Genomic DNA, 26,982 nt, shown 5'->3' with positions numbered 1-26,982 from the left:
CCCCCCCCCCAACATTTGTTTCATTTTTAGTGCCTTAGTTTCTCCCTCTGTGAAATACGCATACTAGCAGTCGCTTTGCAAAGGGGAAAGGGCAGGACTTGCTGTCTTTACAACACTGCACGCATCACTTGAGGCTGACGTTATTGTTGTTCCCAGGAGTCCTAAGAAACCAGCTTAATCCCATTCCCCTGGAAGCCTTATCAAGCATGTTGCAATGGCCGTGCAATGCTTGCAGAGGCTGCCACACGGCCCCGCTTCAGCTCAGGGAGTCTCTGCCCCAGAACAAGCTTCTCCAGGTTACCCCATGAGCAGGCAGCACTCGCGAGCCTCTCGCACAACCACACCCTCTCTGCGCATTGTGGCATCAGCATCCCACAGGGCACCGGTCTCTCTGTGCGTGCATCAAGCCTTACAATACCATACTTCTTAATGTACAACACCCACCGTTTCCCCAAAATCAGCCACTGATAGTTGGGTTGCGGGGCTTCAATGAAGGGCCTGATTCCAAACACCTTGGCTAGTCTTTCCTTCCCTTCTCTACCTTCCCAAAACAGGGGGTGTGGTACACAGATAAATATGGTAAATCAGCTGCTTGCATGAAGTGGGAAGAAAAAAAACAGGAAGTGAACAGTAGCTTCTGCCCAGCGGCAACAGATGCTCTGCAAAGTTGGATAGCTCCTGGCTCCAACTGGGTTATAAATAGAATGACAGAGCTCCAGCCAATCCTAAGAACAGAGCAACTGCAAGAAGCTTTTGTTTGCAATGGTTAAGAGCTGTTTTGACTGAGCGCATGACAGCAGCTAGAAGGAAAGCACCCAGCTGAGAAACTTCCCCCTTCAATTGCTGGGAAACCAGGCCCCAAAACCAGCAGCCCAGAGACACAGAGGCAAAGGGTCAAGCCCCAAACACTGTGCATGGTCTAGCCCCACCTGAGACGTGGCAGATGTGTGACTGCCAGGTGTGGCTACATTAGAGGCAGGCTGGTAAGGGCACCGCGTGTGTGCATAGCGTCAGAAATGCGCTGAAGTAATGGCTGCAGTGGCAGGAAGGAGCTTGAGAAAGCTGCTGGCAGCAGCACAGTCCCACCTTAAGGGTTGCACGTGCTCAGGACAGGGCTTGCAGGAAGACTCGGCTCCCAGGGGCATCACTGCTCCTGAGTACCGAGACCCTGGAAGCAAGTTCTATGACACAGGGTGTGGGACAGGGAGCTCTGGGGATGCAGAGAGGAGCAGAGTGTGAGTGTCTCACCAGGGGGGAAGCGACGCAGGGATCGCCGGACATCCAGGAGCACCTGCTGGTAGTCTTTGTTGTCCTCTCGCAGCTCCTTTCCTGAGGGGGGAGAGGAGCATTACAAACCCATCAACCTGGGACTGCGGAGCAAGGTGGAGACAGGCCACAAAACCCTCCACCCCCATGTGGGATCCAGGCTGTCCCTGCTGCACTCAGGCCTCATGCTCCTGTCGATGCCCATCCTGGCACTGTTACCAATGACAAAGGCCATGCCAGGAACAGTCACAGGTTCTCTGCAACCCCTCATGCTGCCACCTTCTCTGTAACCCTGAGAACAGGTCCGTCTCACAGCTCAGTCGCCAGCACATGGCGGGACGTCACTCCAAGGCACTACAGAGTAGCGGAGGTCCTGCCATAGAGCCGCTGAACGCCAAGGGAATGAGAAGCAGCCCGAGCAGCTGCTCTGCTTTGGAACAGACAAGGAGAGATGCCACAAGGCACCTGTCCCTGCCTCCCACAGCTCCCAGGCCTGGCACAGCCTTAGCAACTGGGAACACGTGCCCGTGAGCAGGCCCCAAGGGGGACGTTGTTTTCTGCGTGAGCAGAGCCAGGGGTAGGCTTGAATGTCACAGGGAAAAACATTTTCCTGGCCTCAGATTTGATGTACTCTGCACGCAGGCTCCGTGGTGCACAGTGGCCACTGATTCACCTGTGTCTGGAGTGGGAGCAAACTCCTACCCACTGAAACAGCACCCCCCAAAAAACCAGGACGTGTTCACCATGTGGCCACTTTTTGCTCTCAATTAGTATAGTTGCGTATAGTATATTGGAGCTCTGCTCCAAACAGCCTGACTGCAGCAAGAGGAGACCTGCCAGTAAGGTTCCACAGGACAGCACTGATGAGCTAAAAAATCAACTTGTTCCTGGGGCCAGTGATGAACAGCTGAATGCAGGGGACACCATGGGGTCCATGCCAGAAGCCCTGCTCTCAAGGCAGCATACGTTACATGCAGGCAACACAGGGCAAGGCCTCCCATCTGCATGCATGTGCGTTGCGCCCTCCCGTACCTGGAGGCAACGGCAGGTCATCCGTGTTCACGTTGAGCAGCTTGGGCCACACTTTGCGGCGAATCTCATCGGTCAGGAGCCCCCCCTCGCTGATGGCCATGCGCCGGAGGGTGGCCACATCGATTGGGTCGCTGCTCAGCGCCTGCTGGATTTCAGCTTCTTTCCTTTTCTTTTTTGAATCGTAATCTGCAGAGGGAACACATGTGAGTGGTCAGGCTCATGGACAAGGCCCAGGCTGGCTCTGGGCACAGACACAGAGGTCCCTTCCAGCCCCCTATGTCTCCATGACAAGCACAACTACGCCCCCACAGCCAGAGGCAGAAAAGACCGGGGGAATTCATGACTCTTCCTGGGGGCCACAGGTTACAGCTGACCTAAACAGGCAACACTACAAGCCAAGCACCTGTTGGCACCAGAGGGGCTGAAAGAGCCACCTCCACCCTCTCCCCACGAGACCTCGGTGGAACGAGATCCCATTTTCTGACAAAGGGTCAGAGGTGCCAGCGCCATGCGAGCCTGTCGCCGGAGCGCTCGCCCCTGTGAGCCCAGAGCCCTCAGCCACTGTGGGACCACCTGCGTGTCGGCTTCCCGAGAGCGGGACCGGCTACCAACAGGTCAGTGTATCCTACAGGGCATGGCACAGTGGCACTGGGGGCTTCCGCGCCTGCCAGCGCCCGCCCGGCTCGTCCTCATGCGCTTTGGCAGCAAAGTTTCCCAGGGCAGAGGCAGTGACCGCACGCCTGCCTGCTGCGACCGCTTCCTGCGCGACCACGCCAGGCCGGCCCCAGGCTCCTCCCGCTCGCGCCGGCTTCTCTGCGACGCGAGCGCTGGAAGCAGAAGCGGCCGCAAGACACCCGATGCCACCGAGGCGCCCAACGCCCCAGCGGCAGTGCCGCTTTCCTGCCCCCCCAGGCCACGCACCAGAGAACGGACGCCGCCGCCGCCTGGGCAGACCCCGCCGTTCAGGACACCCCCCATTCAAGACACCGGGGGCTCAGCACGAATTCCGGACACCATTCCCGCCCCAGCTCAGGACACCAGGGTCACCCCCCCACAACTGAGGACACTAGGGGCCCAGCACGAATTCAGGACACCATCCCCCAGCCACAACTGACGACACCGGGGTACCGGCCCCCCAGCTCAGGACGCCAACACTAGCCCCCCTCAATTCAGGCCCTCGGTCCTCACCTCGGTGCCCGGCGCGGCGGCCCCGCACGGCCATGACACACCCGGGGGGGGGCTGACCCGGGCTCGCCCCGCTCTCCGCCGCCCGCTTCCGCTTCCGCTCTGGCCCCGCCCCTTCCCATGTGCCCCACCCCGACACGTCAGCGCGCCGAGCGCGCGAGGCTGGCGTGGCGGTCACGTGGCCCGAGAAGGCGGAAGAGCCGGGGCGGAGTGAGGGCGCATGCGCTGTGGGCGCTGCGGGGCCGTGCTCCGCGTGACTGGGCCGGAGTGTGGGCAAAGTCTGAGACACGCGGGGACAAGCCGGGCTAGGGGCAGTGCAGGACCCGGGTGAGCGCGGGAGAGGCTGCAGTGACTTGGACTTGCTCAGCAGTGGAGGTTAGCCCAGTGCCAGCGTTAAATCCACAGCCAGTGCCTGGCACCACTGCCTTGCCCACTCCCGGGGGCAGATCTAGCTAAACATTGCCCAGGAATGCGAGGGTAAGATGGGGAGAGAGACTGTGACCAGCTTCCTGGCTTCCCACATCATCCGCAGCTCCCAAGCAAAAGCACCCGCTGCAGTCTCCCAGTGCCTGAAGTTGTGCGCGAAAGCTTGCAAAGAACCGCTTTTCCAACTACTGAATCGGTCTGGCAGAAGAGATCACACCTATCTGCTGGCACAGACCACCTCCATCCCATCCAAACTCTGACAGCCGACACGGGGCTTGCTCGTGCTGCCACCCCAGCAGCAGGCACCCCAACACCTGCTTCCCTTGAGACATCACTTCTTTCCATCCCAATTTCCCATTTGTAATAGAAGCTGCCAATTCACAGGCATCAAATCAAATGGGCACCCAGGCTGGAGGCTACGGCACAGCTCAGTCCGCAGGGAGGTTTGTTTCAATGTTTTTTATTAAAAAAAAAAAAAAAAATTAGACCTCCATGGCACAGCTTCTTCCCAGCACGGTTAGGTTTAGTTATAACAATTACTTTACAATGACAACCGGTAAATTAAGAGAAAAGGGAAGTCTAAGCTTCAACAAAAAAAGGGGGGGGGGAGGGGGCCCTTCAAAACGAGATTAAAAAATACCTTAGCTTTTGTTTTTTAAACAAGCCTTTGAAATTAGTTGCCAACAGGACTGCTATATACTGGCATGATTTCCTGCTGCCTAACACAATGCAGGGGTACAGGTAGTGCCGAGAAACAAGTGTTCCAATGCAAGGTGTACAGATGAGGTAAATTTACAACACAGGAGTTGTTACAATCTGTAAACCCATGCCCCCCCAACCCCGTCGCTGCTTGGGCACCGCTACCGCGCTCAGTCGAGTTGCACACTTGTGCAGTGAATCCGGCGCAGCGCTAGACATCACTCCCAAGGAAGAGCCCTTCTGTCCTCACCTCGCGCATTTGCCTTCTTCCGCAAGGCTGGCTGGGCATTAGGACCTTTGGCTGCTTGAGGTTTCATCAGCGTTGATCCAGACTTATCTGTTGTTTCAGCTGGGAGGAAGCCGAGGACTTGGATATGCAACCCCGCTCCCTCGCTTTCAATGTAAAAAATAAAATCGGTGAAGTGTCCCATGTAGCTCACAACTGAATGCAAAACTACTGCCTGCTGTCTCTGCCAGAGGTGGTGCTCCCAAGCTACTGCACATCAAGGAAACAGTCAACATAGTTCAACTTTCACATCATTCTAGAATACAAAGAGGGTTTTAACTACAATAAATTTCCACTGGATGAAGTCATGGAGAAGAAAGCTATCCTGGTGTGCAGTTCACAATTCATCACTCCAGTTAGGTGGTCCCCGTGGAAAGCAGGCTCTGGGTTCCATGCCGTCTGGTTTCTCTCACCTTGGCTGAATCCAGCCGGTACACTCAGCTGTCCTACCTTGCAGGCTGAATTGAAGCAACAAAGAAAGACATGGGAACAACCCCCACAAGAGATGAAACTCAAGGGACAGATGCTCAGAAGACAAAGCAGGAGTGGGACACCAAAGCTTCAGGGCTTGTGGTGGGAACTGGAAGTGCACTCAATGCCCAGAACGAGCAGTGGCTGCAATGGCCTGAGGACAAGAGAGGAGTCCAGAAGTGATGGGTGCTATTGTGCTTAACAAAGTCTCTCCAGTACAGCACCTGACCAGCTGAAGTGGTTTGATTTCAGTGAGCAGCAATGCACAAAAAAGAAAAACAGGGACTCGATTCTCCGTTCCCAATCCCAGCCTGGCTGAGACACGAAAGGAGTTTTATGGCGAAAGATCCTTATCCCAGGAGATACTTTGGCTTGTGATGCTTCTATAAGGCTTCTCTGCACTGCTCACTACAACACATCGTACAAAGGTGCGCGCGAGTAAGGAGGTGGTCTCACCCCACACGTTCAGGGTGGAAGGCCGCCCCTGCGTGGAAGTGTGCAGCACCAACCCAGTGAGACCTCTACACAGGGAACTTAAATCTAACCTTGATAAATAAAACCAAATGTTTATTTACACCAAAGAATTCCAACACTGGATCTTTCACATATGAAGGACAAAGTATATATACACAGCAAGGGGTAGCAGGGCTGGAACAAGGGTGCCTTTTTGTTTTGTTTTTTTCCTGTTACTCGTTAACGGTAATATCTGTCCACAATTACAGGTCTACCATTTCAGCTTAAGTTAGAGTCTGCTCGCTCCTTCCTCTCAGTGCATATTTACAAGACTGAGGTAACCAGTATTCTCACCACATGGCACGTGAGGGAGAGGGTGGTGGGTGAAGACAGTATCTGACTTGGTGCAGTCTGATCTTTCCAGCTCTTTAACTAGCCACCAGCCTGAAATCTGCATAAGCCATTTAAAAACAATATACCCAGTAACAAATAAATGCCAGACTTCCAAGCCAAGCAGCTGGCAGGAAGAACCCTATGTGGGAGGGGGAAGGTACAGAGGAGGGTACAGCTTCCCCCTGCTAGAGCACCTTTACTGGGAGATGGCAAGGACTTCCACTGGATCCGTAACGTTATGTTTAAGACTAAAATTACATGCAAGGGAGTGAGTTGGCATTCTGGTTAGCTCCTAGGGAGACATAATTCACACAGGACAGAATAGGGTTTGAATCCTTATCTGCACTTACACACTTTGACCGTTGCTACAAACTGAAGTAGTCTCAACGTACCCCAGTTGAGTCATATGTAGAATATGGTGTTAAAGTGATCGGTACTTTAAGAAACCCGCCTCCCCTGGCCTTGTCAAAACTTGGCTTGGTAGCCTCCGGAGAAAAGCACAGGACAATCCCCCCATGATGTAGGCTGGTGGAGGAATAATGGTGGGACTATGAAGAGAAGAGATTTCCAGCAGGATGCAATGGCCTGGAAACGCAGTTGATTCACCTTTATTCTTGATGAGGAGGAGTCTGGGGTGGGGGGTGGAAAAAAAAAACAAAAATAAAAAAAAAACTGTCCGAGAAATATTCCTTCTGCAGGTATTTTCAGGGATTCCCCTGAGTTACGAAAAGTTCAAGTAAAAAAAAAAAGAAAAAAAAAGAAAAAAAAAAAAAGAAAAACAGCCTATAATAATTTTTTTTTTATATAATGACTGAACTACTATAAATCCACAAGCAACTGTTCAGACACAGTGCCTCCGAAGCGGTCCAACCCCTCCTCTTCCCCGGCCAGGCGCAAGCTGCGTCCTGGGGAGAGGTGGAGGGGAAAACCTCTTCCCCACCTGACTCAACTCAGGCATCAGGAGACAAAAAACCATCACTACTGCTGAGCTCCTGCGGCAGCTGGAACTGGCATCCCCAGGGTGTTGGTGGCAGAAATCACTGGCGAGCCTGCTAAGGGTCCAAGGGGTGAAGGTGTTGGCACTGAAGAGATCCCTGAAACAAGACAGCTTTGTGTGACTTAGAGCAGAGGTGGCAGATAAGACACAAAAAAATAAAAATAAAATCAGTGAATGCATAGTTAGAGGCCAGAGGTAACATTACTATATTCCCACTCCTTTCAAAAGAACAAGCGGTGCCTAAAGAGCTTTCACTGGTCTCCAAGTCTGGAGAGTCCATGGCTGGGGCAGACATTACACTTTTATTGGTAAAGGTGATCAGAAACCAGTCTATATCCATAACAGAAGTTTGGCTCACAAAACTGGTCTACACCCGTAACAGAATAGAAGTTCAGCACATACAGACTGGTTTAAAAACGGTAGAATCAAGTCTAAGACTTGCCCCTCCTACCAAAGGGCAAATGGCATTTGTTCACTACTGACCTAAACTACACTGCTTACAGAAAACCATACAACTTAAGTCAATTTTGCCATGGTTTTTTAAATGCGTGTACCTAGTCCGTGTTTTTAAGGACCTATTGTCATCTGACAGCAGATGCACAGCTCTGTGACCATTGCCCCTATAGACCTACACTTTCAAACCCATCCCAATGGCACTCACTCCTGGGGAACTTCCATCTTTTGAACAGGCAGGAACCAGTCAGGTTAAACTGCAGTGAATCAATAAGCAGATCTTCCCCCTTTCCCTCCAACCCTTTGCTACTCCCCCCACACCCTGCTCCTTAGCAGCTCACACCCTGGGGCTCTAGGCTAGAAGCATCAGGTATAGAATTCAGCCCTGGTCCCTTCCCGTGCAGCACCTCTCAAAAGCAGCCTGCGCTGGAACTGACCTGACATCATACTGGCACTGCTGACAGGAGTGCTGCCTCCCGGCATGCTGGACGAGCCCATCCGAGCCTGGTCCTTCACGATGGGATCTGGAAGAACATACTAAGTTTAGGTTCTGGTTTGCCAGGCAGCACAAGGCCTGCATGCAGTGTGCGTACGCAGCGAACCACTGCAAGGCTACACAATAGATTATTCCGGGTATCAAATTCTGCCCTCTGCTTCACAAAAATGTGCTGCGTTTTCTGTGGGAACTGAAGCTATTGACCACTAATAAACTGCATTTATTATTAAACAGCACTCTTTAGCTTCAACAAGTGCTTGTAAGATAGTAAAAAAAGGAGAGGGACAAAAACATCCCCCAAGTTAGATGGGAATGGGAAAGAATTAGCAACTCGGAGAACCAGACTTCTCCCAAATGACCAGAGGAAGTTAAAAGGTTAATTCTACACACAGCCCAGTGCTTCATGCTTCACAGAGTGTCTGCACTAGAGCACAGCCTCATGGCAATGCTTGTTTTGCATGAATTTCCCTTTTACAAACAGCACTGGAAAGAGAGTGCCAAAGTGCTTGTGAAAAGCATTTAACTTTAACAGGGGTGCTCAATCTCCAGCCTGCGGGCCAAATACAGCCCACAGAACCATAGGTATCCAGCCTGTGGGGTTGCCCCTGGATCAGGAAATTTGATCACGAGGGAGCAGTGGCAATAAATAAGGTCACATTGTTCTGCTGCCAAATTCGCAAACCGAGCCTCAGGTAGCAGGTTGGGACCAGGTCATGCCCCCTCCCCCTACTCCCACAGCTGGATGAGGCGAGGCCATGCCCCCTTTCCGCGTGGGGCTGGGTTAGGGGTGGGCCATGCACCATTTCTCCCCATGTAGGGCCAGGTTGGAGCCAGGATGCCCTAACCCCCTCTGCTTGGCCAGCTGGGATCCTGCCACGACTGTCTGGTGCTGGATTGGGACCTTGAACCTGGATCCAGTCGGCAGATGGCCTGGGCATTGCCCATCTGGCTCGCTGGCCAAAAAAATTGAGCTTTACTGACTTCAAACATTTGCCAAAAGCAAACTGCAAGCAATTTATTTTACAGTGCAAAAAATTTCAGCTTGCACTGATGATTAATTCCACAAGTCAATCTGACACTACAAGAAGGATGTGACTGGTATATGGCTAAGATAAATATTCGTAATTCAGACTGTTGCAAATTTCCATGAAAATCTGCAGACCAAGAATTATTTGGAGAACAAATCATCAAATAGGCTTGAACAAATAAGCTTGAGAACTTTGCCATATGCTCAAACAGAAATTAGAAAAAAAATTGAACATACTATTCACTCGGCTACACATTTAGCAACAAAAAAGGACAAGGCAGATCTGTTACCCAACAAGGCACATTCATCTGGTTGTACTGAAACATAGATGAGGAATCAGGCATCTGTGCTGAAATCATCACAAGGCTGACACCAAAGCAGCCTCACTAAAAGGCTTCATTACCAGGGCAGCTGACTCACTGGACTGACAGTGGCATTCAGAGCACTCACTCGTGCTCTCCTGGGAGCACTTTCCCTTTCTCAGCACTAGTCCAGGCTTGTTTAAGTGGTGAGGGCGTTATCCCATCTTCTAGAGTCAAACACAGGCAGTCCCAGAGGTCAGCCTCATTTTACAGCATTCCTCACAACCACAGAGATCAGCACAAACAGCAGCAAGACAGGAGGCAGCGTATACTTACAGAAGTAAGGGTGTTCCATGGCTTCTCTAGCTGTCAGTCGTGACTGGTGGTCATACCGCAGCAGCTTGTCTAAGAAATCCAGAGCTTCTGGGCTCACCAAGTGCTGATTCTCACTGTGAACAAAGCGCTCCCATCGCTTACGGGAATGCCTGCAGACAGAGAGAAGACAAATGAAGGGAGAATGACAGACCACTGCCGAATGGCTTCCGATTTACTGATTTTTAAACAAGCCTGCTGGCCAGGTTCTGTGCCCAACTGATACCCTTGTTATTCCAAGAGACACCAAATGTGACAAAACCACTGCTGCAGCACAGCTTTCCGCCGCTTGGTGGCACAACAGTCACAACTCTTTCTAAGCCCCTGGACTCAGGCTGTGAGATCGTAATTTCCAGGAGTTAAACACCAGCATCATTTCCCTACTGTCTCCTTCACACAGAGTTTGTTGTTTGGTGAGCATCACTGCACTAGTCAACATTTCATAGGACAAATCCACCTACTCCTAAGTGCCAAATTGCTATGCTGGAATTCACGGAGACAAAGGTGCTGGCTTCTCCACCAAAATATCCAGGTAGAAAGTGGCAGCATTTGCTTAGTCATGCTCCATCACCTGCTGTCTATTTAGTGTCTAGATGACATCCTGAAGTTTAGCATCTGTCCTTGATTACATCTGCAAAAGGGACCGTGAGTGGCAGGACTACTATACTGGACCAGGCACATGAAAGTATCCCTTGCTACGAACCCAGCATCACTTTCTTTCCAAGACAGTGGCCTGGGTCTAAACAAAAAATCCTGTTGCCAGAATACGAGCTTACTTGGCCTACCAAGGGATCAGAGATTATATGCAATAGGTCTTGGCTAACCTGCCCAAGATGTCATTGAAACGTGGATCCAGCTCAATGTTGTATTTGTCGATGTAGTCATACAGGTCTTCTGTCCCCAGCACCTTGGCTATCCTCACCAACTAGGATCAAACAACAGAGAAATACGCCATCACAGAAGGAGGAGGATGAGCTAGACCCAGTATGAAAAAGCCATCATTTCGCGCCCTTTACTTAGCCTGAGCAGTATTCAAGAACACCGAAACTGGATTCTGGGATGGCCTTGTGGCTCCCAGTTGGCAGGCTGTGAAGGAACACAGACATTGCAAAGCTACCCCAATGGCTAGTATAAAGCAGGCAGAGCAGTCAAGGGGCCATGTCATCTGGTCCCTGGGGCTTCATACAGGTCCAAAATTTCACAGCAGGGGAGCTGCTGCACTGCCGATTGCTGTGGCAGAGCCCATAGCTGTGGCAAGTAACACAGCCACTGCTCCCCCACTGTCAAATATCCAGATCTGGATACTTCCTCCAGTCTTTTGCAATGGCCAGAATTCCAAACCTGAGGCCCGAACCAGGGTGCACTGAATGGAGACTAGCACCCACCTGATCATAGTTGTCATGGCCATGGAAAAATGGCTCCTTTCGGAAGATCATACTGGCCAGCATACAACCCAAGCTCCACATGTCCAGACTGTAATCATACATCTGCAGAGAAGCAAAGGCATGATTTAGTCTTTCTGGTCAGCTAACTCCTTGAGTGACTCCTGTGTTGAAGAGAGAGGTTTCCCTGTGATGCACAGGACAACTGACCAGGCTGAGAACAAGGAATGAAACATGCTCACTCAACTTGATCATTACTGCTCGAGTCAAACTCCAGCTGTTCAGAACAGGATGTAGTAGTTAATACAGAATAGTGGCAGGTGTTTTACGCTCCATCTGACTCATGATGGAACCGCAGGCCTTCCATAACTTTTTACATTCACTAGCATTACGTACCGTAGAACTCATTGACTGACATTAAATGCAGGTTCCCAGAGACACCACATGAGATGGGCAAGATTATAAAAGTGGTTTGGCTCCCCCCAAGGGCAAGGACTGACTCTGAAAGTGAAAAGACCCTTGGGTCAGGAAACACTTTACATCTTATAAATGGTGTCTTTCCAGTCTGTAGCTGATAAACTGCAGCAGTAGTTGTCTTCATAGGATTTATTTTTAAGGCTTCATTTAGCAAGTTGCACCATATTAGTTTCCCTCTGTATAAGACAGGGTCCAGTTTGATTCACGTGCACCCATGTAAGTTTGGCCCCTGTACCTTCCTTTGCTTCTGTAATCAAGGATGCAGGCCTGTAGCTTCTTGGCTCTCCCAAAGACCCTAACATCATTCAGCTACCCAGACCATTGGTGCTACAGACACACAGCTGTTTTCCCCCACACCCCAGAATCGATCCTCCTGGCTCTTAAACTCCAACAGAAACTCTCTATGCCTAAGGAAGGGAGAACGCAACCAAAATTTGCTAAGAACTTTTTGCCATCTACTCAGGTGGTCTAATAAAAAGATACCACACATCTACCCAAATGACCTTGCCTACATCAAATCTCTAGACATCTGAATTTCTTGGTCTACTACTCTGGCGGGGTACTGACCTTTCATATAAGACAACGACAAGAAGCCTGGGATTCTTACCTGATAATCTACAAGGAGTTCAGGTCCTTTGAAATACCGGGAAGCCACTCTGACATTGTACTCCTGACCAGGATGATAGAATTCAGCCAAACCCCAGTCTATTAGCCTGAGCTAGAAATGAAATAGGAAGAGGTGAATTCACTCAGTCTCCCTCAGCTCACCAATGACTATAAATCACATACTGGACAATTTTATTTGCGTGGGATATCAGACTAAAGTTCTCTGTTCCCTATTAACTGGAAATGAGATAATGAATATTTCTGTTACTTCCTGATAGAGGATTACTCTACACCATATGCACTTTCTTTTTCCCTGTGCTGAAAATACTTAACCAGCATCTGTTCCATCACAACATCCTTCAAACTGTTTGAGCAACCACATCATGGAATTCTGGTTCCACAGTAACAGGATAGGAAGAAAGTGCTTCCTAATGTGTTATTGTCTGTGTTAAGTTAGGGTCTCAGCAGATCAGTCTTCCATGGGCCAAGGACAACTGCAGTTCTGTATAACCTATATAAATAAGTTTAAGAAAAGCCAGCCTACAGAATTTCATTTTACATGTGCTCAAATAATGGAAACACTGCCACAGCACGGAAGTAACCTGAAGGAGGTGCTGTAGAGTACAGACAAGAGTGAAACCCACTCAGCTCCCGCCTTTACCTTTCTGTGCTCATGGTCAATCATGACATTGTGAGGCTTGACATCTCTATGCATGATCCCCATGCTATGACAGTAATCCAGGGCCTGAAGAAAATACATGGAAAAGGAAAAGTTATCAGCAGCACAGGTGAGCAGTCTCATTTTGCACCTACTCTAACTAAAGTGGAAGCCCACCATGAGACATCCCTTGAGATCCTTGCATAAGGCCCCACTCTTGGGATGGAGGGGCCTGTAAAGAAGGGCTCCGACTGAAAGCCACTCTTGTTAACAGCACAGATGTATGACCCAAACCATCTTTAAAGTGCATGCAGATAATAGAAATGTTTGAGGCACAGCTTTGTGTTCAAGCCCAGTGTTTAACTGTTTCAGCATGTACCCCAGTCTTACCACACAGCAGACTCAACCATTACCATAAGCCTATTCTATTCTGAAACTCATGCACTAAGAAAAATAAACCTCTCTAGAACTGGCTTTTCAATACCTTTCTCCAGGAGTGGGCCCAATGTCCCTAGCTTCATCTCACATGCTTCCTTATAAAAGTGGAATTTCAATAGGACCCCTAAGGGTAGGTCTACCAGGCACTATGGACCAAACACCTAGCTCTCTCAAAACACTGAAGGAATAAAAAGAATTCCCTATCCTATCTGAGGAAGAAAGGATATGGGCAGCAAATGAGCTCAGGTCAGTGACAGGCAGGAGCCAGCCCATCACAGCTTCCTATCAGCTTTCCACTAATACAGGCTACAACACACTTATGCCTTAAGATTTAGAACAATCTATCATGTAGCTCTCTAAACTCAAATGCTATAGCTCTATTTCCCAGCAGAGCCAGCATCTGCTGCGGAAGCATGGCAAGGAGGTTCATGTGAATGTGCATCTATTCTTCCACCCCAATTTTATGTGGGCCTCCTCCTTTCTTGCCCACCTGCATTTTTTCCATACTTAACAAGTCACCCCAAGCACTGCGGGATGCATCTCAGAGGCAAACTGCAGAGGCATAAACAGATTGCATAAAACAGGCAACAAGCAACATGCTTACCTTCAAAATCTCATACATGTAAAATCTAATGTCATAGTCTGTTAACGTCTGGTATAATTGCTGAAAGATAAATGCATTACTTCAGTGCTAGGCACAGAAAGAGGTTACAGCCTCCTTCCCCCATTCAGACTTCCCTGCTCCTGCTCCCACCATAATCCAATTACATAGTTCACACTACTTAGGTTCAATGCAAACACAACTCTCAGAGCACAGTTCTACCCCACTTTGCTGCAGGCACCTCAAAACCCTTTCCAAATACTGTGTCATAAGAAGTGCTGGCTCTCAAAGAGGGCAAAGATCGTTGCAAGATTAAGAGAGCTCTTCCAGATGATGTTACACAGCTATTCTTCTCCGAGGCTAGGTCAAAGCGGGGAGTGGCAAAGCAACACCAAAGTCCCTGTGCTCAGAGCAGTGGAAAGCTATGGGAACAGGCATTTTCTAAACAAATAGAAGTTTAGGAGAGGGATCAGATCAAGTCTCATGCTGGGAGCCAAAGCAAGCTTGTAATGAAACCACAGTCCAAATCAGTTGTAATGCCTGCTGATATGTGGGAAGTGCTTGATCTAGCAGCAGAGCAAGATGTGGGATCAGAGTGTCTAGCTACTAGTAAGAGCTCCATGACCAAATCATTCTGAACAGGCAAATCAGAAACTTCTGCCCTTGTTCAGCCTTCTCAAGAGTCGGGGTAGCCTGTCAAAAGGAAACTACCCTTAAAAACTTGCCCCAGGTAGAGATACTAGTCTTTCCCCATTGACAAAGATTTTCAAATGGGAAAAAAAAATACAAGTGGATCTCTCATACTGTACCTTAAAGTCTGTGTTGTTTACATGTTCAAAAACCAAAGCAGGAGTCCGGGACTAGGAGAGAAAAAGTAGTCTTTAGCCGCATGATGTTTGACCACATAATTAGCCTTTGCATGTATTCAGGGCAGTTTTGCCATTTCTATTATCGAGCCCTTCAATAATGTCCCTTTCCCATTAACAATGAACACATTCTTGTAGTTTTCAGGGATTCGCTCAGACAGCAAAGGTGAAGCTGCAGCTTGCACTGCTGTGCACTGGCCCTACATTTACAGAATGAATTAACACATCTCAGTTCAGTGCTTCCAGACCCTTGGTCCACAATGGTAAGACATGGTTTAGGGGGGAGGGCCCTCTGAAAGCCGGTAATCTGATTAAAGGGCTGATCAGATTAAGTCATTCAAAAGCAGGATTTCAAAGTAGGAGAAAAACGAAGCGAGGCCATGTCAGTGCTGTAGTCAAGCCCAGTAACCTTGGCATTAACCCCAGGGTACCCTGCAAGCCCCTCACATACTTACCACAGGGTCTTTTACTATGTCTGCAAGGGTGATGATATTGGGACCACCTCGCAAGTTTTCCAAGATCTTGATTTCACGCTTGATTTTCTTCTTTTTTACAGGCTAGAAGGAAAAATGGTAAAATAATGCATTCCAGTGAGAATGAAATTAACAGAAAACAACAGCTCAGCATCCAGGTGGCAAACAGGACTGCCTTGTCGTAAAGGATGCAGCACCCTTAGGGATTTAGAAGCAATAACAAAACAGTCTCTCCTCCCACTTGCAGTCATACGACAACTTCAACAGCTCCAGCGACTTTTCTGTGAAAGTTCTAGTGAGGAAGTGGATGTATTTTTAGCTGTGTAAATGTAACCTGGCAGCACAAAAGGACATAACTAGCACCATGTGACAAGCGAGCTGAGAGGACCACCGGCATGATGTAATGATATTCTAACCCCTCATGATATTGACAGGTTAGAATATTTCACCAATTTATACTGCAAGATTGAACTCCTCAGTGCCATGGCAAGAAAGCCATGGGAGCAGACAGAAGCATGGAGCAGCACCTGGGAAGGATGGACCAGCATGGAAGCAGATGCAGCTGTTAACACAGATGTCTTACAGGCTGGTATCCGAAACGATCACCAAACAAGGCTTGCCAAATAGTGACTATGGTGAGTTTATTATCAAGTCAAAATGTTTCAAAGGCTACAGATGACATTTTCCACTGCCAGATTTCCAAAGGCATGGCCACTTGTGTTAGGACATCTAAGGAGCTCTGGGCCCAGTCCTGGACTTGAAAGCTACGCAGATGTCCCAGGTACAGACTGTGACCTTCTCTGGTTCCCTGACTCACCTTGAGGATTTTAACGACTACTTTTTCATTATTTGTGATGTTGATGGCTTCAAACACTTCGCTGTATTTGCCTCGGCCTAATTTCCGAACTAGCTGATAGTCATCTTGATTTCTGCGGAGAGAAAGCCACAGAGTTCCAAAAGAGGTAAGTCAGTCTTTACCGTCATTCATAAAATGCTACTTCTACGAACACCAGCTCTCTGCCTCACCTTCCCTTCTAGTTAGTCTAGCAGAAAGATCCTAAAGGATTAAGAATTGATAGAAAAATATTAACCCTCACCTTTCCACAGTCTATTCAAGTTCAAATCAGTTCAGTGGCTACCAAGAGCAGCTGATGCCTGCGACCTGCCCATTTCAGTGAAGCTGGCCCAATGAAGCTCTTGCTCAACAGAAGTTCATCGCATCTCAACAAGAGGTTGAGGATGAAGGGGCCCTGCAGACAGCTGGCCTCTTGCTCCTCTAAGTGGCCCCTCCCGTTCAGGAGGCCTGCTGAGAAGGCAATGTACAAAGCCTTTCACTACCACAGCTCGTTGGGCACCTTTTGGTGAGTAGCAGACCTCCTTCCAAGTGTCTGTTCAAGGTTCTTCACAAGAATCAAATCCACACTGTGCTGACCAGCTTCCTCTCCAACAGGAGAAAAAAATATCAGCTCAGTATCAAATTAGTCCGTTTTCCTGAGTGGAGGACTGGGAAAGAGCTATGTGGTTCAGTTAAGACTGGCCCTTCCAGCGGACTTTGTACATGTGGCTTCCATGTGCTTTGCAAGATAATCAAGTTCATGGAGACTATGTCACAACTGATTCGAGTTACTTGGAAGCAGCTCCAAAAAATTAAATATTAAAACTCCCATTTAAAATGGGCTAAGTCTATGCTGCTGCTGAAGCTCAGAAGACAATACAAGAAGTCAGACACTGCAGCAAAGATAAGGGAGGACCAAGATAGTCCAGAGCCTGCTATATAAAAGCAGCACTGCTGAGCTCTCAGCCTTGTCTGATTTCTGGGAGGTTTTAGTTATAACTTCAATTTAGATGCTCTGTGCCTTTGAAAAAACACATATGCAGCTTGCAGAGCTGAGCAAGAAAGCTATAAAGTGATGCATATGGGTTTTTCGTTAAACCTACTAGAAGTCTCTTCAGTTACTTAACATGCAAGTATCTTATGAAGGTTTTTCAAATTATTTCCCCAGGACAGGTAAGATTCGTTCCTTATCACAAGACTGAAATTTTGTAGTGGGGTAGTAAATTTCTGACCCTTTGACAAGGCTATTTACTTCAAATCAAACCAAGGAGGGGGCATTTTTTTTTGAACTGCTAGGTGGTCTAAACATGCTAGCAAGACAAATTTTCAGACAATGAAAGGACACTACATTATTTCTACAAAGTTTAAAAAGCTAACAAATGCCACTGCTAGGTTATTAGCAAACTGCAAGATAGCCTAGGCTCGAACTGGGAGCTTTTCATACACACAACTCAGGCAGTTCGAACAAAGATCAGCCCCTGCCTGCTGAGTCAGCAAGAAGTGGGAATCACTTACCCCCATTCGACAACATGTGACTCATAGTCCCAGTACTCCCGGGGTCTGTGTGTGTTTACATCAGTGTAAACTCTGGCCCTGCTTGGCACGGGTCCCGACATGTCAGACAGGTTGGCAGGTGGAGCTCTCTCAGGTGTTTTGATTTCTGGTAGCCTCCAATCTCAAAGCTGGACACAAGGCAAAGGCCTTGGATTGGGCTCTGATTTTTCCAGCTGTAGACAAAATGAACAAAGATTATAATCTCAAAATAGTATAAAAGTATTTAAGTTAATCATTAAAAGCCATCTAGTGGAAACGGAGATGGGCCCTGGGCCTTGAACATTCTCCTAGACATGGAAAACTGACATGCCTGCTCCCGCAAGTGGGAAGGAGCATTAAGCCATACATTTTTGCGGCTTCAATGCTTTCACTTTTTTAAATGAGATAAAAAAAATTAAGGTACGGTTGCAAAGATAACTATCAAAGTAGGAGCCACCACAGCCTGCAGATAGATTCCTCCCATTTAAGCCTGGTCCTGAAAAGCAGCACACTTAATACCCAGCTTCTTATCCATCCAGTCCAGAAACAATGCCCAAGCCCCTTGGTGTTAAGCCAAATCACCTTTTATTCACACTACAAGACAGCAGAACTGGGATATACCACATATTTGCAATGCACTGATAAGTGACGCTGCACAATACGAAGGGCTGACAGGCAAGTTTACAAGGCTGCTTGGGGAACCTTAACTGCCATGACTTTGTAAAAACAGTATTAAGGTTTTGTATTTCCACCTTAGAAATTCTCTCTTTGCAAGATACACAAAGACACAACTGTCAACTACTTTTGCCTCAATGCACTTACTATTCCATTACTATGTACGGCCTCACATGCAAGAGAGGCTACACTCTATTCACTCCAGAAGTCAAAACCAAAGCCAATCTAATGACAAAGTGACTTAATTTCCAGAAAAGTGACTAGTTTATTTTCCACCAACTGCAAAAGTGTCAAGGAAAGCAGCGTCCGGCAGTACAAAGCTTTTAGCAGTGTTGAAGCAGGGTGCCCGATGTACAGGGCCAGGAGGCCTGGGGCTAACCACTGTTACAACTTGCAGGTCAGAAAGCCTGCAGCTATGCAGGCTGGGGATAAATAGGGTGAGGAAGATATTGAGGAAGGAGAGGCGAAGACTGGTGAGATGTTGCAGGGAAGAAAAAGAGTAGCAAGGAACTCATTTAAAGGGGGAAAGTAGTCCAAGGGTTGAGTTCACCAGCACAAGGAAAAGGATGCAGGGGAAGGAACCATGGTGGGCAGTTGGTATTTAATCTCGGGATTTCTTTGAGTGCTGCTGGGATTCTTTTACCAGGAAAAAATGGCAGGTGCACGTGTTTCAGAAAAGGTAGAATTAAGTGTGACCTGGCTGAGCCACGTGAGAGAAACCTTCAGGACATGCAGTGAAAGTTAGCAGGGGGCATAACAACATCTGTAACACTACAAACAAGAGGATGCACCAGGTGAAGAAGCAAGTGATGGGGCTCAAGAAGCATCTTCTTGTTGTTCTGACCTCTGCAAAGAGCCTAAGACATCTGTATTTGGAACAAGTACCCTCATGGACACGTTGAGGGGGTAGGACAAACTGGAGCAATAAACACAGTCAGCACATCTGGCATGCCTGCCATGTTATCCCAGCTCTCATAAGCACTCAACCCAAGAGTAGGCACAACATCTTTCACCAAACAGGTGGCTCTTGCCCTTGTTCAAAATAGCTTCACACTGACATTTTTCAATATCCAGCCAATCCCTGTCCACGGAGAGGAAAAAAAAAAGTCACAGAACATTAAGCTTTGTGCACAGTTCAACTGCTAAACAGCAAATGATGCTTTAGGTCATCAACAGTGCAAGCTCGTCAAGGAAAAGCCTGTGATGTACATCGCCTGCAGTGCAGCCAAGACATTATGGACACATCAAAGGAACAAATATACTGACACTGTGTGTCTGCAGTAAGAGAAGTCCCCCTGGTTCCCAATGGCTTGTCACCTATGATCTGCTCCATCTCGCACACTGCAAAATGGGCACACCCAAGTGTTTTATGTAGGTTACCAGGCAGAGGCCCTGCTTTTATGACCACAATGATTCACTTTGTGGTATGTAATTTCCATCTTAGCCAGCCTTTCAGCTCCTGGGCTTTCGAGGGCCTAACCCACACATGGGCTTTTCTAAACACACTGCTTTCACTGTAAGACAAGGTGAAGCCAGGCAACTCTCAGTGTGAATGTAAGTATACAGCTGCTTTAGCCGGTTCAGCTATTCCCACGTGGCACTAGGAATTAGACCAGCAAAGGGAATAAGGGTTTCCTACTTTAACCGCACTTACTGTGTGCCGCTGCAGCAGGAAAGAGAGCACACTCCAGTTATACAAGAAAAAAAAAAATGACATGCACCAGGCCCTAGTGATGCTAATAATGACCGAGAGCTATTCAGAGCTTTAAAATGTCTGCTTGAAATTAGGAGCTCCAGAGCTTGTGACAAACTGGGACAGCTGGAAAAATCATTTGGATTATCTGACTATAGAAAGTTTAGACTCTAATAAAATGACCAACAAGAGGTTTCACTTTCCAGACTGATAACTTTCATTCAAATTAAAATGAAATTATTGTTGTTGCTGTGATTTTATTTTTTTAAGCATTTCTCCTCATCCTGCTTCTTCTGAGTATTGCCGAGTTTTCACATTCTCATTAAGGAGACTCAGTAAGAGTCAGCCACTATTAAGCTCTGGCCTCACTTAATTATAAAATGAGATGCCACTGCCATGATCCATCAGCATGAGTCACAACAGATTAAATTATTTCAAAGGCAAAGAAAAATTCTAACTCTTAAATATTACGGTCAACATTCATCTAACCTGAAAGACCAGTTACTTGCAATAGCTCTAGTCAAGTTCCCCACCAGAATTATCCAGGACTCTTGAATGCTTATTTGATCTGGTCCCATGGTAACTAAATGTAATACAGACACTGCAGCTGACAATTCTCTCTGATCCTCTGGCAAGAAGGAACTGCTTACTGCAAGGGTGAAGCTCATTTACACAGGAGACGGTGCTGTTCCTGGACCTGGTCCAACAACTGCAACAGGATCTAACTCTCCAAACTGCACCATGATCCACTCCTGGTGCCACATGATCCCATTTTTGCTGAAACAAACCAAGAGCCAAAGTACAGTAAGAACTCCCAGACACAAGGCGACAGAAGGAGAAGAGGTCCTATGCATGCTGCTCCACACTGCTGGAAGTATGGTGATGAAGGTGATGTTCAAAATCTAAGGAGACAAGAACCATGAGTCCAAGTCCAGCCATGGAGTTAGATACGACTGTGCAAGTCCTGGGTGGTCAGGCATGGGAACAACTTGCTTAGGAAGCTGTGGAATCTCCATCCCTGGATATTTTCAGGAGCAGGTTGGACAGACTGATTAGACAAGGCTAAATTACTGAAGCTTCACATCCACTGATGTAAGAACAGGAGTGGAGAAGGCAGCTACTACAGAGCACCTGCTGGATAGTTATAGCCCTGCCCTTTTTAATCTGAGGGTAAATTGCTCCCATGTTTATACCCTAAACCACCGTGGATGCTGCAGCAATGATTTGAGTGCTGCACACAACCTTTTGCACCCTAACAAAAAAGCACAGGCTCCTATTAATTAGACCGAATGAAACACAGCCCCAATGAGCAGTGAGACCTATCAGCAAACCCTGTCCAGCAGACTGACGCATGGTGAGTTCAGGTTACACCACACCAAAGAAGCAAGGTTCAGATGTGTAGACCCTCTATTGAGAATATGCCATCATCAGACCTGGATAAGGAACTGCTCTAACCTGGGTCTGCACAGTGGCTCCTACCACACAGGAGGCGGGCAGGTGGTTCAAGGTGATAAAAGCATGCATCGCTGTAGCAACATCTGCACCAGAGATATGCCTAAGGCTTCTAAAAAAAGGAGAATAAGGACAACAGCACTTCAGACTGGCACTCCGGGGGGGAGGGAGAATGGAGAAGAGACAGTACTGTCTGAAAATAAGCAGCAGGAAAAGTGCTATTCTCTGTAACAAACTATTACTGCAGAAGATTAGGTAGCAACTGGTTCAGACCCAAGGTTCTTGCAGCTCCACATGACCCTGACAACTAGAAATGACAAGCACCCAGAGATGGAAAAATCCTGACATGCTGCATTGCCAAGATTTGCAAGCTGACTACTATACACTCAGTACAGTGAAAACCATGAAGATACATTTCATATCAGAACCAGTTAATTTGTATTCATCCTCTCCTTGCCCTACCCCCTCTCAGCTGAATGACAGTGACTTTTAATTTGGCAACTAGAAAGATAAAATTAGATGCCCAGCAAGCAAGTTGCTTAGATGCAGAGAGGCCATGCAAACCTAATTAGCACTATTTTAGTTGGTTAATATTCTTGAATTTTATAGATGTATTTTCTAGTGTGCTCCCCTGCATTGCTTGCTGGCCTTAAACTAGTTTAAACTGGCTTGGGTACTTTAAAGACTTGCATAAAGATTAATTTAAATACAAGAAAAATCCTAAAGATGGTTTTATTTTGCTGGGGGGGGAAAAAGAGAGAACACTACCATTCACAGCAGATGTCATCACAAGTCACGTAGCTTAGCACAGGGCATACAACATGCAGGACTGCTCAGAAGGCATCTTCAGGAAGCTGCAGTGGGTGGTTTTTGACAGTGGAACATACAATTCCTGGAAGCACAAGGCTATCTACATCCACAAACACATATATTTATATCCCCGCTTCTATGTAGGGAGAGATGAGAGAATATGACAGCTGAGGTAGCTTCTGGCTTTATATGCAAGTCACCTCACATTTGCTTAAAAGCTAAAAGCAATCAGCAGTCACATTCTCATCCTTCCCATTAAGAACTGTGGGGGAGTTGATACATATTCCACCCTCATTCTTGAGAGGGCAAATTTAGCAGCTGATTTAGGTCCCTGGCCAGGAGGGACGGATTTGAATTCAGCTGAGTAGTGTGGTAGGAGTGAGCATGCAGAATACAGCAGGGTCCATAGCAGGAGCTGCAGTATGTACAAAGAACAGGAATAGCTGAACTGAGATCAGATGTGTGTCATGAAATGGCTTAAAATCCAGTTACTCTGAGTGCAGTTGGAGCCTAAATGGAGCATATAAATTATTCATTTGTGCAAGAACAGCATCACTACCCCCAGCCTTGTCCATCATTTATGCTTCCAGGTTTGGATGAGCACAATCCCTTCACACAAAGTAGCAAATAAACCCAAGGACAAAAGCAAGAGGAAGGCAGACCAAGGGCCCCTAGCCATGCTATTCAGACTATAATGTTGTCACTGATTAAAACAGCACGATCCCTTAAACAAGCTGCATGGAACCCACTAAGGTCTGTGAGCACAGGGCACTTTACCAGCACCATCCTGTCTGTGTATCTGCACACATCCACCTGTATAACCATGCCTGAACATTCAGGGAGAATCCGGAGAGCTCTCCCACAATGCCTCAGACACTACAGTACATGGAATAAATGCAGTGTTGCATCAGCAGGATATGCAGCAGTAAGCTCCAGGATGTCCTGCTGCACAAAGCTGAGAGAAAAGAGGAGCTATTAAATCAGCTGCAAACAGGACGCAATACATGGCACTGGTTATGGGAAAGCTACAATGGGGTAGAGGCATCCATGTCATCTAAATGATTTAATCACAAGCTGAAGCATGGATAGTACCTAAACTGGCAGGCCAATCTTGGTTCCTGGTGCACACCAAGTTAACAGTTATTTGAACTTACTGTTCCTTAGGAACAGCACACAACAGCAGCACTTCCCCAACAGAAGAGAGAACAGTGCCACCAGCTGCACTGTTCTGACTTGTAGCTCGGATTACTATCGCCACCAGACACTAAAATGAAATCTAGAATGGTCATAAAGACCATCTTGCATTGTGGAGGAGAGAGAAGCAAGGCAGCCAGGTGTTGCTGACAGAAGTGCCAGGGTACTGGAGTCCTCCCTGGGCGACAGCAAAGCTCTGAAAACTTTGTCATTGCCTCCTAAGTAGCTTATGTAAGCATCAACTTGTAGCATCACGTTTTTACGAAGACATACTTCCTGTGCATCTCTCCCCCAACAGAAGTACTCCATTGAAGGTGACAGCAAAAGGTAGTTCCCAATGAAGTAACAGTATTATCTGCAGTTCTAGAGATGGTTATTTTAAAAGGTATTTTTTAGAAAAAAAAATATTTTCAGGCAGTGTAGCTAAGGTACTGACATACCTTTTCTTTTTAAATGGAAATTTTTCTGGCTTCAGGCCCTCCTTACAGAAAAGCATAATGAGAGCCTTCAAAATCACCTATGAGCAGTGCCACGCTGAGGAAGAGGGGTTACACCAATGCTAACCAAGCTAGAAGCCAAGAGCTTCCCAGCAGACTGAGGAATTTCTCACCCGCTATCCAGCTAGTGACCTTTCTGGATAAGGTTTACTGTATATCTAACAGCATCCATGGATACAAACCTCGCTTAATAGTAACGATCCTTAGAGAGAATAAACAACAGCACTCTTTTATCCCTTCCTCCCCCAGCACAGATGTATTGCCAGAGAGCTCCAAATTTACCAGAACAGACTAGCACCAAACTGTCCTCAATAGTATGTGCAACATGCCCATTGCAGAACATCCCATAATAACATGCCGATCCAATTGGCAGAAACCACCCCCCAAAAACAGGATTAGTGCTGCCCATTTCAGAACGATGTCACCAAAGACCCTGGGGAACTCTGCCCCTCACTCTGTTGGTCCTGGAAACAACCTACAAGAAGTTTTCTTTTCCCAAAAAGTAGACTGCTCAAATGAGTCCAAACACTTTCCACCCACTCCTACACTCCCAAAGTTAGCTCATTAACAGCTCCAATTCTTGCAGCCTTTATAGAGCTAGGAAAAAAAACCCGGCAGTTGCATATGAAATACCACTCTTTACCTGGTGTCAGAGAGGCGAAGAATTAGGATGAACTGCCATCACCCCTGTCCTAAAAAGCAACTGTCAAAAAGCTTTCAGCAGGTTTGTTAAGCAGAGACACCTCCTGCATCACTGGATGGCAACCATCATATTTCAAAATTCAGAGCTTAGATCCACTTCTGAAATAAGCAATGTTTAATTATGTTCACAAAATTTCTGGGATTGTTTAAAGCAGAAGGTTGAGCTGACATACAATCAAACTGACCATCGTTGCTCCCTTAACCCTCTCGGCAACCACTGAAAGCATCCTGGAGCTGGGACCATTTTTCTCAAGTGCTTGGAAAGGGTCCAACACAAGGTGGGTGTTACTGTGAATAAATGATCTAGACACAGCTTAGAATACTATCTGGCCAAAACGGAGGTAACACTTCTACTTCATTCCATACTCAGAAGTCCTATTTGTATAAGTAATGGCAGAAGTACTGGCGATTGCTCTGGTATATATTGGAATCAAATTCAAGGTAGCAATAGAAACCTTATTGGCATGCATATAGGACTGAAGCATTCTGGATTTTCCCTAATCCAAGCAGAAATGAAAATTAATTTGGATTTTCTAGGACTGATGTTCTGCATCCTTCCCAGGAGTACAAATACATGCTAATGGGGCAATGTCAAGTTGAAAAATCAGATTTTAAAATCCAAACAAAATACCATTTTCACTGACATTAAAAGATGACCAAACCTAATAGCAAGAGAAAAGTTTAAGTCTAATTCCCAAGGAATTTCTGCTTTCCAAGCTATGTTGTGTACAAACACTACCTCCAGTTTCCTTTCAAACAGCTGGCAGCGCTCAGCTGTGGGGAAGTAATGAGTCAGATTTTAGAAGGACTTCAGACATCCTCTAATGATTCAGGAAACAAGGAATCAAGTTGCAATTTAAATTCAAAAGGAATTGTGATCAGCGTCTAATTGGAAATGGTGGTAAAGTTTATTTCAGCCACTAGGAGTAAATCTTCTAGAATAATTCCAACTTTGCAAGGCACTCTCAAACTGACACCAAAAGTATCAACCAGGCCGCAAACGCCCCGGCAGTGCAGCTGTCTCTGCTGAACTGCCACCACTGTCTAGTTATGGGCGAGGTAACCCGCTGGAATGAAGCATCATGGTTTGGTGGACAAACCGCAGGACAGGCAACAAGGAATTCCTATGCAGCAATGTCTGATACTTGCTTCTTCTGTTGCCAAGAACAAGTCTATTTTTTTCTTAGTTTTCCCACCTGCGGGAGAGAAGGTAGTGCTTTCTCCACTTCACATATTCTGTGAGGCACTTAGCTTGCTGATCTTCAGAGAGCATCTCATGACCTACATTTCCATGAAATGCAAGCAGGTTCCAAGATCCTCAGCTCAGCTGGACAACTGTCCCCCAGAAAACATAGCAGCAGTCCTGCACATGTACTCTGGCCAAACCAATTGGAAACTGCTCCTGCAGTGGGAGGCTGTAGGCAGCCAGAAAGTTCTCTTCATTCCTGTTCCCCTCCCCACACATACTTTACATAGAGTAGTCAAATAACTCCAGACGTACACTTCCAAAAATTACTTTGACTTTCCCTTAAATCTCAGTGCCAAATCTGTGCACTGTTGTGCGATCACAGTGAACAACGGGAGTCAACTGCGGTGGAAAAAGGAAAACTGTTCTTTGGATTCTAGATGCGGTCTACACAACTCACCTGAAGTGTGGTTAACCAGAGTTCTCTCTCATAGTGAAGAGTCCCACTCAGTCTCACTGAAGTCAGACCTCTTTCGTGCCTACTGCTGGACTGGACTGCAAGAAACCATAGTCCTATTGGTCCAAGTAGCCCTCCAAATACAGATGTTAATGCTATCACTCAAGACGGGTAGAAAGGAAACTCAATCCCATTTTAACAAGCTTTTACTAAGCAAAGACTATAAAGGTTATTAAACTAATGCACAAAGCATTTGTGTAAAGGACAGCAGTGATATTCAACATCTCTCTCATACAGAATCATAGAAAATTAGGGTTGGAAGGGACCTCACATCTAGTCCACCCCCCAACCCCAGCTTCCAACAACATGGAAGTTTTCTCCTTTCCACTCCATGTTGTACCAACCTGTGCTGTCTCACTATTACTACTAGGGCATACATGACAACTGAAGGCTACAATTTATGGATGAAAGGCTGGAAAAGCCATGGAAAAACCTCCAGGATTCTGACAGCAAAGCAAGAGTACTTGTGCAGACTCCAGTGCAAAGCACTGGTTTTTGCTCCACAGCCCACCAAACAAAGCTTGTTCTG

The 26,982-nt window shown here is 47.1% G+C and overlaps 2 protein-coding genes across 2 annotated transcripts in view; both read right to left on the bottom strand.

Annotated features, from left to right (window-relative positions):
- Positions 1-3,571, bottom strand: part of TBC1D20 (TBC1 domain family member 20) — a 7,871-nt gene extending 4,300 nt beyond the window's left edge. Inside the window, exons 1-3 of the mRNA XM_019539455.1 lie at positions 3,487-3,571; positions 2,299-2,484; positions 1,249-1,329 (exon numbers count right to left, since the gene is read on the bottom strand). Coding sequence (XP_019395000.1) covers positions 1,249-1,329; positions 2,299-2,484; positions 3,487-3,520 — 301 coding nt within the window. The 5' untranslated portion in view covers positions 3,521-3,571. The remainder of the gene's footprint in view (positions 1-1,248; positions 1,330-2,298; positions 2,485-3,486) is intronic.
- A 996-nt stretch (positions 3,572-4,567) lies between these two features.
- CSNK2A1 (casein kinase 2 alpha 1) lies at positions 4,568-17,953 on the bottom strand. Its single transcript, XM_019539454.1, has 12 exons — positions 17,710-17,953; positions 16,177-16,288; positions 15,342-15,443; positions 14,830-14,880; positions 14,024-14,083; positions 12,985-13,068; positions 12,325-12,435; positions 11,244-11,345; positions 10,683-10,783; positions 9,823-9,971; positions 8,099-8,185; positions 4,568-7,305 (listed from the first exon to the last, which is right to left on the bottom strand). The coding sequence occupies exons 1-12, from the start codon at positions 17,808-17,810 to the stop codon at positions 7,190-7,192; spliced, it is 1,176 nt and encodes a 391-aa protein (XP_019394999.1). The 5' UTR covers positions 17,811-17,953; the 3' UTR covers positions 4,568-7,189.
- Between the last annotated feature and the right edge of the window lie 9,029 nt (positions 17,954-26,982).

This window comes from Crocodylus porosus, unplaced genomic scaffold, assembly GCF_001723895.1.
Source record: "Crocodylus porosus isolate Cpor-Errol unplaced genomic scaffold, CroPor_comp1, whole genome shotgun sequence".
NCBI lineage: Eukaryota > Metazoa > Chordata > Crocodylia > Crocodylidae > Crocodylus > Crocodylus porosus.
The sequence above is the reverse complement of the archived record's forward strand: the minus strand, read 5'-3'. Positions and strand labels throughout refer to the sequence as shown.